This window comes from Lepisma saccharinum, chromosome 9 (genome assembly GCF_977018435.1).
Source record: "Lepisma saccharinum chromosome 9, izLepSacc3.1, whole genome shotgun sequence".
Taxonomy (NCBI): Eukaryota; Metazoa; Arthropoda; class Insecta; order Zygentoma; family Lepismatidae; genus Lepisma; species Lepisma saccharinum.
Window position 1 is genome coordinate 37,441,581 of NC_139237.1, and position 14,914 is coordinate 37,456,494.

Here is a 14,914-nt window from a genome sequence, read left to right on the forward strand (position 1 = left end):
GCTAAGGGGATAAAAATCTCCTGTAATTTAGAAGCAATTTTATTATACAATAGAATCAATGAGGTATCAACTGTGTTACATCTGATGCAGATAACGGAGAAAATTTCAAAATATTGCCACTAGATGGCGGCGTAAAGATTCATATAAACTTTTCAATATTTTAAAACCAAAAGTTTTTCAAATTAAGAAAGTTCCATTAATTAAATTCAGTTACGTAAGTTTATGTAACAGACATGGAAAATTAAATCCAATTTATCTTATTATACTCATGTTGTGGTATTATATTATGCTATCAATGTTATTCATTTTAGAAAATCGTTTAATAAGAGGTCATTCGGATGTTATGTATTTTAACATTGTGCAATATTCAGTTTAATATTTTTGGTGTGCTTGGCATCTGTCGAGCTCGGTTACAGTAATTTCACGAAAAAAATGGGGGGGAAACGTCTCCTCTCTTCTCCAATCTTCTCTTCCCCTCTCATCTCATCTTTTTCTCCCCTATTCTCGTCATTTCTCTATTTTCCTCATCTCTCCTCGTATCATTTTCCTTTCTTCTCTCCTTTTCTTCCCTCCTCTACTTTTCCTCTGTTCTCCCCTTTTGTATCCTCTCTTCTCATCTTTCTCTTTGTGTAGACTCGTCAGTAGAGCCCGGATTTGTATGTAATTACTAGAGACCGGATTTTAAAGGGAAAAATGTTGAATCTCTGAGACATGATTTAGAAAAGTTGTAGCTCATGTGATGTCATATTTTCTAATAAATGAGATCTATAGTGCTTACAATCACCTAAAACTGTCTGCCAAGTCGAAAAACAGGCTGGAAAAAAACCCTGTTATTTATCGAAATATGCTGGAGTTTCTCTCTCCCCTTTTTTTCTGGTTACATATGGACGGGTTAAAGTTACAGTGGTGTAAGTCATTTTCTTAAAGAGAAAAAAACAGTCTCACAGCACTTTGCTGGTCAACACAGCAGCTGTTTCCTTTATCACGAGACCTTAAACTGTCATCTGTTGACAGTTGAATGAATCTCTGACTTACTTCACGTTTTCTGTTAACAGATTGACTCATATAAATCTGGTTTCTGTGTCTAAGTCTTTTTTTAAAAAAAAGTGACTTACGTACCTCACTGTAACTTTAACCGGTCCATATTTTCTTTTCGCTTTTAGGTTTCCGTAAAGCACATAGAAACCTGGCATGGGTGGACAAGAGAGCTAATTTGTGTACGTAGCAAGTTACACAATATGTTCCTTTGTACAAAAAGTAGAAAAGTAGCTACGTTTTCTCATTCGATTCTTCTTTCTGTAATGTTTTCTTTTTTTACAATTTGTTTCGAAAGTTACGAAGAGAGCTCTTACGTATTTACATATTATTTACATATTTACATATTACAATAATTTGCGATGTGAAAAGTAATTATAGTTGACAAAATTGGTTTCTTAAATATGTGCACGTTGCTGTGCTTTTTTAAGTTTATAAATTTGATACAAATTTTAATTTGAACAACACATGTCCTTAAAATTATGTTGAATATGATCAAATAAAATAAATATCTAGTAAAATTCTTGAAATTGCTTGGATACTCGATTACATATTTAGCTATATATCCTTTTCATAGCTAATACATATTTAGGTACTTGTTTTATCAATTATTGTTACATATTTATGTACATATTTTGTACTTTGATATTACATAAAAATCATGGGTCTACTCTCATCAGCGAAGAAATAGTAGAAAATCAATTTTCTTTCTTTCACAAAGTATTATTTGTTATTTGCGATATAATACTCATATTTTAATATTTTTTGTAGGTAGGGGAAAGTGGGGCACTTTGCAACATGGGCACGTTGCAACAGTGCTTTTTCTGTTATGTAGGATGGCTCTACTGCGTTGCGCTTACTGTCGTTCCAACACACGTTGGTAGGTGTCTCTGATGAACCGTTCGTTACACCAGTTTTTCAGATGTTGTCTGAGTGGAGGAAGAAAGAAGAATTTTGAGGACGGTGAGTAATTTTTAAGAATCTCTTACAATTTTTAATACGCAATTCCTATAAATGACCACAGCATGCGACATGTGGTCAATTGAAAGCATGTTTATTGAAGGTGTGGAAAGTGATATTGCTTTTTATGTTATGCAATTTTTGTGGAGGCAAGAATAGCTTTCGTAATCAAACATGTCGGTGAGGCAAGTTGCAACAGATGTTGCAACTTACCCCACAATGTTGCAAACTGCCCCATGACAGACCAGCGCTTGAATAAGATATTGAATGTAATTGTTCACTGTCCCGAATGTGATAAATCGAAATACGGTTTATTGTTTACTAATTTTACAATATTTTCAAGTAAAAGAAAAATGTGATCGCATATATTTAGTCCTATATTCAGTAACCAACACACATTTTCAATTTTCACTTATTTATTCTTATACAAAATTACACGCACGTCAGTACGGCAAGAAAACACTATATTTCACTAAGTAGTGCTAGATAAATTGTGAATGAATTTTTGTTTATAATCATGTGCATGTAATTTCTACTAGCAGCACGAAACATTAATATTGTTATGCTTTCTGATATGGTCTCTTTCGTCTTGCAGATTTATTTTTAAAAGATTGTTCCTTCTTATGTTCCCGCCGAAACTATTGTTGTCGAATTGCTGTATAATTGTTGCCGTATTATTATTATTATTATTTCTATTGTTTCAGGTAGCCTGCAAGATGAGGAACTACAAGAGGAAGACCCAAAAGGGGACTACACCGCCTGATGTGATGGATAGAGCAGCAAATTTAGTCCTGGAACACGAAGATGACAAAAATGTCAGCTTAAGACAAGTGGCTGTAGAGTTCAACATTCATTATTCAACCCTCTCAAGATACATACAAAAGAAGAAATTACAAGAAGTGGTCCTCGTGAGGGACAGAACATAAGTTGTGGTTATGCGAAACCGTGGAAAGTGTTTTCAGAGGAAGAAGAGAATATCTTCAAAATGTACTTGCAGCGTTCCAGTGAGATTATGTTTGGACTAACACCACAGGAAGTGCGAAAATTGGCTCATCTCTGTGCAGTTAAGTTTGATATAAGTGCTCCTTCATCGTGGTCTGTAAACTGGTATTGAATGGTTCAGGGGATTCCTACAGAGAAACAAAGATCTTTCGGTGCGCTTTCCTGAATCAACTTCTTTAGCACGAATGTCCAGTTTCAACAAAGAAAATGTGCGCATGTTTTTTGACAAAGTTTCCGAAGTTCTGTCCAGAAACAATTATTCATCCTCAAGAATTTGGAACATGGATGAAACTGGTGTCACAACTGTCATGAAACCAAATAAGCTTGTAGCTCGAAAAGGAACAAATCAGATTGGCATAGTGAGCAGTGCAGAAAGAGGTGAACTTGTGACAGTTGCAGTGGCAGTTAGTGCTCAAGGGACTTTTATACCTCCAATGCTAATATTTCCACGTAAGAACTTTCGGGACCATTTCATTCGAGATGGCCCAACAGACTGCATTGGAGCAGCTACTGGTTCAGGTTGGATGATTGAGGAAACGTTTGTCCAATTCATTCGACACTTCATTTCTCAGGTGAATCCTAACGAAAACTCCCCTGTGCTTCTTTTCATCGATAATCACTCTTCCCATCTCAGCTGTGAAGCTTTAGATGAATGCAAAAATAATAATATTATCCTTTTGTAATTTCCTCCACACTGTTCGCATCGACTACAACCGTTAGATGTCAGTGTTTTTGGTCCATTTAAGAAAGTGTGTGACCGAGCAATTGATTCTTGGCATAAGAATAATCCAGGAAAAACTCTTACAATCTACGACATACCACATATAGTTAAAACAGCATTTTTGAATACAGTTACCCCTACCAACATAACATCAGGTTTTGTTCAAACAGGAATATTTCCCTTCAGTTCTGAGGTATTCCAAGAAAGAGACTTTGCGTCGTGTTTCGTTTCAGATCGACCAAATCCAGCAGGACAGGTAGATAGTAGGCCTCCCGTATCTGATAGTGATGACATAGTCCAAACTGCCAGGTGCGATGCACTGCCAACTAAATCATCTTCAGGTGATGTTCAAATCGAACATTTGCTTTCGCAAATTGAAATACCGGATCCAAGTGGCACACAAATGTCTTCAGTAGTGAGTAGACCTAAAGTTTCCTTCTCTCCTGAAAATGTTCGTCCATACCCAAAGGCTGAACCCAGGAAAACGACGAATCGTAAACGTAAACGAAGTGCCATTCTAACAGACACACCTGAAAAAAGGCTTTGGAAGATGCAAAAAAGAGTAGTGCAAAGGAAAAGGGCAAGAAGAAAATTATGTGCAAGAAAACATTATTCCAAAGTTCTTGCAAAGAATATCACTGTTTAGTGTGTGGAGAATCCTACAAAGAAGAAGAAGACTGGGTGCAGTGCAAGCAATGCAAAATGTGGTCCCATTGGCTGTGCGCGGAGAGAAATCCTTATTATGTGTGCATTGATTGCAAATAGTGTCATTCAGACAACGCATAATCCCTGTTGCAACGTACCCCAAACACTGTTGCAACTTACCCCATGCATGGGGCACATAGCAACACTCGGACCTGCTTTAAATTAACAGACTTTTCTCACTTGAGGTTCAAAATTAAAATTTCATATTTGTTTCGTAAGTAGCCAAAAGATGTACCATTTCATAGCATATTTGTAACTTGTTCCAACTGTAACAGTTTTTGAATAAAAAAAAATAAACTGAAAAGTGTTGCAAAGTCCCCCATAATGTAGATACTAAATATACATTTTTTTCTAATTTCCGGGTCATTCCATATCAAATCAACCTAGGTCTGAACCTTGACATCTCAGAAATTGATATTTTTTGGTGCAGTGGTAGTACCAGAAAAGTTGACGAAAACTGAAGAGAACTGAACAGAAGAGCCACAGATAAAGATATATCTGTGATGCCACCAATTTGAGCTCTCTAGGTCAAATAGCTGTCCTTCTACTTGACCGTGCGGTCTAAGGCGCTGTGCTTTGGGCTCCGACTGTGGGACGGCATGGGTTCAAGTCGACCTGGTTTGGTCTCTGGGTTCTCGGTCTGTGTATAGGACCGGTGGCAACCCGCCGTCATGAGGAAATTGGGGAGCTACGAGTGAGTAGCGTAACCCGGTCATAAAAATATCCTATAACGGCTGAGGGTTCGGCGTGCTGACCCCACGTCACTCCATTACCGGTTGAAGATCTCCACACCTCTAGGTAGGATTGTGGGAGGGAGACTGGCAGTCGGGTCATAGGCCAAGGCCCTTCCAGGGCTGTAGAGCCATGAGTTATAGGTCAAATAGCTTTTGATTTACAGCTGTTTAAAGATTTCAAAATGTCGCCAAATTTTGGGATTTTTTTTTTAAAGTCCATAACTCAAAAACTAAGAGCCGAGAAAATCTGAAATTTGGCAGTTTTTGTCCTTTTGATAGGTACAATGTATAAACAAAAATCTAAAAAATCTAAATCCTAAAGGTTCAAAGTTAATTTTTATTGGTTGATTTGAAAATGACCCTTCCAGAACATTTTTGTGAGATACAGAATCTTATGGCATCTTGAAACTAAACTGTAACATTTTCCACGAGCAATAAGGTTACAGAACACTATATCATGCATACATATGCTTTTATAAGCATTTTCATGAGCACAATGACAAATATTATTTAGTTTTACTACAAAAAATCGATAAATGTATCAGTAAATGCATGTAATTGTAGTCTTGAAATGTCACAGAGATTACGTAACAATGCACTACGACTACGACCTTAACAAATTGCTCAAGTTGGTATTGTATCCAGTAGTTTATTACTGATGGATAAGGGTTATTACAAGCTGTAACATATGCTGTTTTTCGAGAAATGGATACTTTCAGGGCATTTATCTTTCTATGACAGAGACCAGATAGCAGTGAGTTACAACACCCTACAAAGTTGTACTCGAAAGCTCAATAAAAATATTTCCCAGGAGGGATCATATGTGAAACTTTAATTTGTTTAATTATATAATTTGTGAATTTTAATATCAGTGACGATGTTTCTATTTACTGCAATTTGTTTTTATCGTCTTTCCCTTCTTAATCTGAAGAAAATAAATATTACGCGTATGAGTAAGTTTTCTATTGGCTAGTGTCGAAGGCTAGCGTGAGCTACCCACTACTCACCCAATTGAGGCTTATCGCGTTTGAAGGTAACAGACGGAAGTACAGTCACGGACACGACCCTACTGAAATTAAATGGAGTTGTTACAATCCAGAAGTGTCCATGACTGTACAAATCAATTATCTGGAAGTACATTTGCATGCAAATCAACTACATTCCCCAACAAGCTATCTACAGATTTATATATTACGATTTTAAATATCAGTGAACATGTGAGATACTGACTGGTAGTATTATGTTAAATCTGCTCAATCCCGACAACACTCAGTCAAGAAGAGGGATACATCATGGATGCAATGAAACAGAATAGGTATCCTCCAACCATAACTGACAGAGTCATCCATTCAAACAGACACAAAACAATATCTAAGACTGACTCAAAAGGCAGAGTATGCACAACGTATTGTTGATTGATTGTTCGATTTAGTGATTTAAGTCCACTTTATGCACAGTAAGGCTAATCGGGACTGGACCTACAGTTTAAGGTGGGATCCGAACCACTATGTGGCTCCACCGGATATCGAACCCGGAACCCCTTGATTACAAGGCAACGACTTAACTAATGCGCCATCGGGGAGGCCTCACAACGTATTGTCTCAGGGTTATTATAAAAGAGAAGCAGAATTGGCTCAAAGTTCCAACTTAGGACAACATTCTACAGTATTGAAACACTGACAAATTTACTATCAAACATCACGCCAGAAAACTCCAAACAATGCAGTAAAAATTCCAAATAGAGAAATGAATCGTGTAGAATACAAGAGAACATCATAACGGTTTTACATAAGGAATTAAGTTGGAATCTCTGAAAAATTAAAGAAACAGGTTTCATAGGCTTGGCAAAAATTCATATAAGCATTTTCATCGTAGATTTGAAGCATGTATGGACCAGAGGGCCGGATTAAGACGAAATTGGGCCATGCTTGAAATTTTCGGTGAACAATAAACACAACGATGTTATAGTTAAGTCACAGCGCAAAGAATAATAGTAACTGTATAATAATTAACGCTGTGTCCAGGCGTCCAAAATTGGGGCTCAAAATTTCATTCTAAGATTTATCTTCAGGCTAATATAGCAAAAGAAAACTGTTCATCTTTCGGAAAATTCTCATCTGTTTTCATTTGGGCCTATTTCAGGAATGGGCCTAATGCTGCAGCATCAATAGCACCCACAGCACACACCTTAATCCGGCCCTGACCAAGTGTCAGGAAATAGAATTAGTAACTTAACTGGAATAAAGGGACAGGATAGACTTTTGGATCGTCGTGGAGTAATTGGTTAGCTCGGTGGATATCTGTCGTAGGTTCGATCTGGTTAAAAAAAATTTGTTCATCTGAAAACGGAGAAAGTCTCTCGAATTGTAGTGTTAGAATAAGTGAAAGTAGAAGACACTAGGTGATGGTTAATATCCACTTAACATTGCATGATAATTTTACAGCAAGTTGACTGCCATTTCCACTGCGTGCTTTGAGTGATCAAATATGTGGGCTTGTTATACATGATTTGTCTTAGATGCAAACCCTGAAGAAATTTTTGGCAACACAACAACTACAAAGATTCAGAAATCTCTGAGGCAAGGAATGAGTAAGCAAACCATTCGGAAACCCGTTTTATTTTTCATAAAAAGGCATTCTGCAAGAAAACAAACGAAACATGCAAAGTAGCAAGCAATAAACATGTAAAAAATTGGTTGGAAATGGAATAGGGACAGTTCCTAAACATTTCTGCCAATCTTCGAACTTCTTATGAACTTGGTCCTAAGATATCTAAGACGTTTTTCATGACTACGGAATTCAAATAATCTGCGAAAGTAGAAACTCAGTGCCTGAAAGAAGAGAGAGTTTTTTGGAACTTTACAAGAGGCCATGAGTACCCAATCTGAAAATTTGACAAGTGCAACAAAGGTTGATGGTCCACTGACTTGTAAGAATGGAGTAAAAATTCTGCTAATATAGAACTCATGAAAACTACAGCTGTCCTATTGTACGCAACACTATTCGCGGCAGCTGTTATATCGGTAATTTCTTCAGTTGTTAAAGTAAAATGATTGCAGGGCAGAATTCATGACGTTTATCATATACGCAATATAGCCTGATATGGATATGATTGGCAACCCAGAATTTTGAATGTCTTTAAGTGTATCAATGTCCGTGCAATACAGAGGAATCACCATATGCTTCACCAAACTACTTTGGTATAAAGTATTAAAGTATTGATCACCATGAAGCAAATTATGGAAAGCAGAAAAGAAATTTTGAAATGCTTATTTCTGGGTACGTTAGGGAGAATAAGGACAAAGACAATACTTTCAGAAAAATAAAGGAAATGTTGGAGGGTTGAGTGGGAGAAGTTAGACGATAAATAAATCTATCTGCTGATGCGACAAACAAAAACATGGCTGTTAATGCAATCCACAAATGAGAACTGAAAGGGAGAAAGAAACGCATTCATTGTGGAACTTCTGGTGATTTTTGGAACAAGGAATACAAAATTCTCAAGACGAACCATTGGAAGAAAATCTTCACTATGAGATACACCATAAGAACTGTACTTGGGAGTTGTGTCATTAAAATAACCTCTTTGAAAACTTTCTACCCATTTGCCATTAGGCGGTAGACGATAGGTCCTACCTCCTAAGCTCCATACAAGGACTGGAGTAAAATCCATGTGCTTTATAATAGCTCCCAAACCTTCGTGTTGACTGTCATCTGGGAACAACCTAAATCCACCATCTCTCGGGTAAAATACTTACTTTACTTCTTCTTTCCCTTCGTGCTGTTAGGCGTCGGGGTCCTTCAGCCATCTGCTAAAACTCTTCCTATCTTCTTAACTTCCATTAGTGCCTTTCCTCTTTTAGTAACCATCTCCGACAGGTATTGCTCCCATTCTATCCGAGGTCTTCCTCTTCCTCTCCTTCCTTCTGGTCTCGCTTCCATTACTTGTTTCAGTTTTCTTTCTTCTCCCATTCTCATGACATGGCCATACCAGCCCAGTGTTCTTCTCTCTATTATCTCTTTAATTGATTCTACTTGTAGCTGTTCCCTGATTTTAGTGTTCCTGGTTCTATCTCGTCTGGTTTTTCCTACGACTCTTCTGAGGTATTTCATCTCTGTTGCCCTTAATCTACTTTTATGCTTATTTTGGAGCGTTAAGCTTTCTATGCCATAGAGCATTGTTGGTATAATTATGGGTTTGTAAATCCTTAATTTAGTATTTTCTTGTACCTCCTTTTTTCCTACTATTGTATTACTTATTTGGTAATATATTTTATTTGTTTTTTGAACCCTGCTATTTATTTCTTCTTCTACTTTTCCGTCGGCTGTTATTATTGTTCCCAAATATTCATATCTATTCACTTGTTCTAGCTGTTCTCCTTGCCATTTTATTTCCAATCTCTCTTCATTTCCATGCTTTGATATATGCATTACTTTACTCTTCTTTGGGTTCACTATCATTTCTCTATCTTGTATTGAACTGGCCCATTCTATTACTGTATTTTGTAGTTCCTGTTTTGTGGATGTTATTAATGCTATGTCATCAGCATACATAAGTGATTGTACATAAACTGGTTTCAGTTTCCTATTTCCAACCTTACATTTTCGCGTTCTTCTTCTACTTTGTTTATGTATTTGATCCATTAGTATTATAAATAGTAAGGGGTGAGGCTATCTCCTTGTTTAACTCCTTTGTTCATGTTAAATTCTTTTGATTTCTCCCCTCCTATTCTCACTATTCCTTTAACTGTCTTGTAGACACTTTGTATTCTTCTTACTAATTTTTCTGAGGCTCCTATTTTCTGTAACGCTGACCATAGTTGCTGTCGTGGTACTGTATCAAAGGCTGCCTTTAAATCCAGAAAGGCTAGAAACAGTTCTTTTTGTCTGCTAAGAAATTTATCTATGGCTTGTCGTAGCGTAAAAATGTGATCTTGCGTTTGTCTTCCTCTTGTGAAAGCTGCTCGTGCTACTTCTAACTCCTCCTCTACTTCATCTTTTAGCCTTCTTTCTAAGATTCTTGTGTATATTTTTAGAGCTACTGAAGATAGACAGATTGCTCTATAGTTTTCACATTTTACAGTGCTACCCTTTTTGTGGATTGGTATGATCATGTTTCTTTCCCAATCTTTGGGTATTTTAATTCTCTTCCATGCTTCATTACAAATCTTCCACAACAATTGTACAACTTTCTTTCCTCCCATCTTTATTAGTTCTGGGCATACTCCGTCGGCTCCTGCTGCTTTTCCTAATTTCACTCTCTTTATTGCATCCTCCACTTCTTGCATTTTTATTTCATATCTTCCATCCTCTTCTACATTTGCACTCTCTGTTGCATCTTCTTCATTCATCTTCCCATTTTCATCTCTAAATGTGTTTTCGTAATACCTACTCCATGTCTTCAATATATCTTCAGTTTCTGTTTGGATCTTTCCTGATTCATCTTCTATGTTTCTTATTCTCTTTCCATATTTTCCTTTCATTGCTTTTACTGTCTGCCAGAACTTTCTACTATTCCCTTGGTAGTTTTTCTCTAATTGTAACCCAAACTCTTCCCATGATTCTTTCTTTGCTTGTCGGACTGTTTCTTTTGCTTCATTTCTTCTCTGAACATATTAATTCCATTTCTCCTCTGTTTTATTTTCCATGTACCTCTTCCATGCTTGTTTCTTCCTTTTAACGATTTATTTAACCAAGTTATTCCACCATCTTGATCTTTTCTTCTGTAGCTGTTTTAATCAATACTCTTTTTAGAATATTCCATCTTTCTTCTAATTTTTCTTTATCTTGGTTCTGGATACTTAGCTCTCTCTCTCTCTCTTTTGTTCAACTCTTCCTTCACTTGCCTTTTAAATTCCTTTTGCTTGCATTCTGTGCTTAGTTCTGCTATTTTAATTTTTGTGTACTTTACTTTTTGTATTTGTTTAGGTTCCTGAAATCTTGTTTTCATTATTAGTAATTTATGCTCAGTGCTTCTTTGAATTTTGAATTTGAATTTAAAATTGTGGGTGCGTAAGCACTAAGGCTATTTTGCACCCGTCACATTATACGGGGTCCAGCCCCTTATCGTTACAAATAACAACTCTATCGTTGCAGAACTAAAATCATAAAATATTAAAATGTTCTGACTTTCGTTAAAAGCTGAGGCTGTACAAGGGGCACTCAGCACACATAAGGACAAAAGAACAGGACAATACAAACAAAATTATACTGGCCAAGGGGCCAATCGCCAGAGCCTCGTTAGTCTTCAGTCCAGGGTGCACTAATGTGGAAGTGAGGTTGACATTTGGGTATACTACGTGGAAGGTCACCCCTTACACCCCAGTTCTGCACTTCTATACACTCTAATATCTTGTATTGCATACCTTGTATTTTCTGTGTAAGTGAAATAATCTATTGCACTTCTTGCTCGTCTCCTTTCTGCTATAAATGTTATTTTATGTGGAAAAAATGTATTTCCTATAAGTAAATTATTGCCTATACAATATTCAATCATTCTCTCTCCATTGCTATTTTTCACTGTTTCTGCTGTATGCTTTTCCATACACTCGTTCCCCTTCTCTGATTCATTTCCAATTCTGGCATTCCAGTCTCCCATGATGATCACATGTCTAGCAAAGTATTTAGCCTTATTTATAGTATCCTGTAAGTTGACATAGAAAATATATTTTTCACATTCATTTGCATCCTCTGTAGGTGCATAGATCTGAATAAATTATATCTTCTCCTCCATTTCCATATCTACTCTTATTATTCTTGATGTAATTGGTTCCCAATTTACTATTTTCTTTGTACATTCTTCTTCAAATATTATACCTACACCTTCTTTTGCTCTTGTTTTCTTATCTACTTCTGAGAATATTAAGGTATATCCCTTATTCATCAGCATCTCTCCTGATCCTTTCCTTTTTGTCTCGCTTATGCCTAAGATTTTAATCTTGTATTTTTCCATTTCTTCTATTATCTCACATTATTTTCCTGTCAGAGAGGTTATATTCCATGTTCCAATAATAATTTTCCTTTTCTTGCCTTGTCGTTTCCATTTCATCTATCCGGCATCTACCTTATGTTTTCTCTGAATAAAATGAATTTCGACGCCACGTGGGTTATTAGCCCTACGGTGAGTCTAGCCGAATAAAGGGGCTGCCTTCTTATGGCTTTCCGGCCTGTCAGTTTGGAGGGTTTACTCCCTCGCAGTGTCACAGCCATTCTGTTGCTCCAACTCCGCCTGTGACTGTCTGGTTCTAGACTCTTTTGGACTGATGTCCTCTTCGACTCTAGGGCAGTACTGAAGAGGCTGCTGCCTCTCTTCAGGGATTTTTATCGACTTCCCAGTCTAGATCCACAGTGTTTAGCGAAATCAGGGTTACCTCGAGAAGGATGTATTCATCGAACACGCACTGCGGTCTTGGAAAGGGAGGGGTTATATGTTCACTTCACCTTACCCTGGGTCGCCCCCTCGACCCCTTGGGTAAAATACACCCTTCAAAAATTGTATGTAGAATGGATGTCGTTGTTATCTTGAACTCCGAATTATAAAATACACTTAACTCGTTTTCTGTTACTTTGACAGTAGTTGTATTTGTGAATGGATTATATGACGAGACGCATACAGTTCCTGAATTTGTTGTGAGATTGTCACATATTCTCACGTTCAACAGAAATATTCGAGTTTAATTTTCCTTTATTCCAGGTAATTCTGATGTAAAACGTATGTACCATATCCTTGACTCGAAATCAACTGTCTTTATTCCCTTGCCTTGTTTTGCCATCTCCTTGTGATACAACATAATTCATTCATTTCCAATTATCCTAATTGTTACGTTCCTGGTAACTCTTCTAACCCTTTACTCCAGTAGTCGAGAATCCCATCTCAAGTTAGTTTTTTGAAAGAATCCAACCAAGGTTGTAAAGTTTAGATAAATGTTTATTTAACCACTGAGACACTTACAACGAGCAGGTAAGTAACTCGAAAGCCGTAACTTGTAGTATTGTTTCTCGTAGATAAAATTATACTCACTTGATGATCAACACTAAGGTGGCCCAAATCTAGATTTTACAGAAGAGCGGTTTAAACCTATTACACTTCTTCGTGGACTGACACTGACCTCTTTACAAGCCAAAATGCGTCGTATTTATATCTACTCAAGTTTCCAGCCTCGAATTCCAGCTTTTAGGTAATTTTCTGATACAATATTCAGAATTATAACACATAGAAATTTAGAATATACATAGTTTTGCTTTCAGTAATTTACAAAGAAAGTTTACATATTCATTTGAATTAAGAATTATTTCTTTAACGTTGATAAACTTCTTACATTTTGGAAAAATTACAAATTTAAACGTTCCACCATAATCTAAACACAATCTGGGTAGTTAATTAACATTGGTAAGCTTTGATTGGCGGATTTATATTTACACCATAGCATTATGCATGTTGCGTTAAACGAACTGACTTCATTAGTATATTACATAAAGGTTAATTCATTAGATCATAAACACCCTGATTGTTGCGTTCACGTTTACGTCACAAACTGAGTTATACAACATGTAATTTTATAAACATTATCAAGCAATCGAGATGATACTACATCGTTCTTCTTTTAGCATGTACAGTGGGATCCATGAGTATTACCGTGCAAATTGTCCATGACTATTTTCGTTAATTTTTTTCTTACATCCTATGTGTTTTTAAGCGATGGAGTTTTATGTATGCTGGTGCAGAAGTTATCAACATCTTGTTTTGAGTTTTCTTTTAATTCTTGAACCTCTTATTGGGTCAATTTAAGTGCACGAACATGGTGATGGACAATTTGCACGATAATACTCATGGATCCCACTGTACATTTACAATCATAATACAAAGTTACAAAATGTGCAAGGACGTAAGATAATGTGTGCATATTTATTGTCACAGGCAATAAAAATGGGATATCTAGATCCTGAAATACTACAACTTTATACTTGGAAGTTCTGCTATCGCCGTAGAGTTAGGCAACACACATAACGCAACTCATCGAAGGGAAGCCAGTGTTTCAGGATCATGGTATTACATTTTTATTTTCGGCGACTGTGTCTCACTATTCCTCTCACAGTAGCAAATACAAGTATAGTTTTCTAAATTTAAAATTATAAAACACTATTTACGCAGTATTATTAGTCAGAAACGTCTTAGTGGTCTGTCTATACTTTCAACTTAAAATGACAGAGCCAAAAAATCAAGTTTAACAAAGTAATCGATGCTTTTTCGCTAATTTTTATCTATAATGTAGCATTGTAATTAATCATTAATCTTAATTTGTTAATGAACAACGAATGTATTTTACAGTATGTATTTTATTAGTTATTTTGTGCTATTCGTCACTTGTATTTATAAAAAACAAACATATATTTAATCATAATAAAGAGAATTATATTTGCTTACACCCCAGAGGCTAAATTACGCATTACGTTATCTTCAGTGCAAAATTTTCCTGTGACAAGAAGATAGAAATGTGGATTGTTCCAAATTGTGCACCTGCTTTAAATTAAGCAGTATAGTATACTAACACTAAGCATTATATTTTAAGAATTTTAAGACCTGATGTTATTAATGAATATCGATAATATCGCTTATGTATTGTCATGGACGTCCGCAGGATTTTTTCCAGGGAGGGGCAAGAAAGGTAATTTTTCCCAGGGGGGGAGCAAAGGACACATATTTTCCTCCAAAATAGTGATGCCCTCTCAAAAAAACACTATTTCAGTCTGAAATTAT

At 36.3% G+C, this 14,914-nt stretch overlaps 1 protein-coding gene across 1 annotated transcript; it reads left to right on the forward strand.

Moving 5' to 3' along the window:
• Positions 1–3,278: 3,278 nt before the first annotated feature.
• On the forward strand, positions 3,279–3,680 carry LOC145992376 (uncharacterized). Its single transcript, XM_083128760.1, has one exon. The coding sequence runs from the start codon at positions 3,279–3,281 to the stop codon at positions 3,678–3,680; it is 402 nt and encodes a 133-aa protein (XP_082984886.1).
• Positions 3,681–14,914: the final 11,234 nt, after the last annotated feature.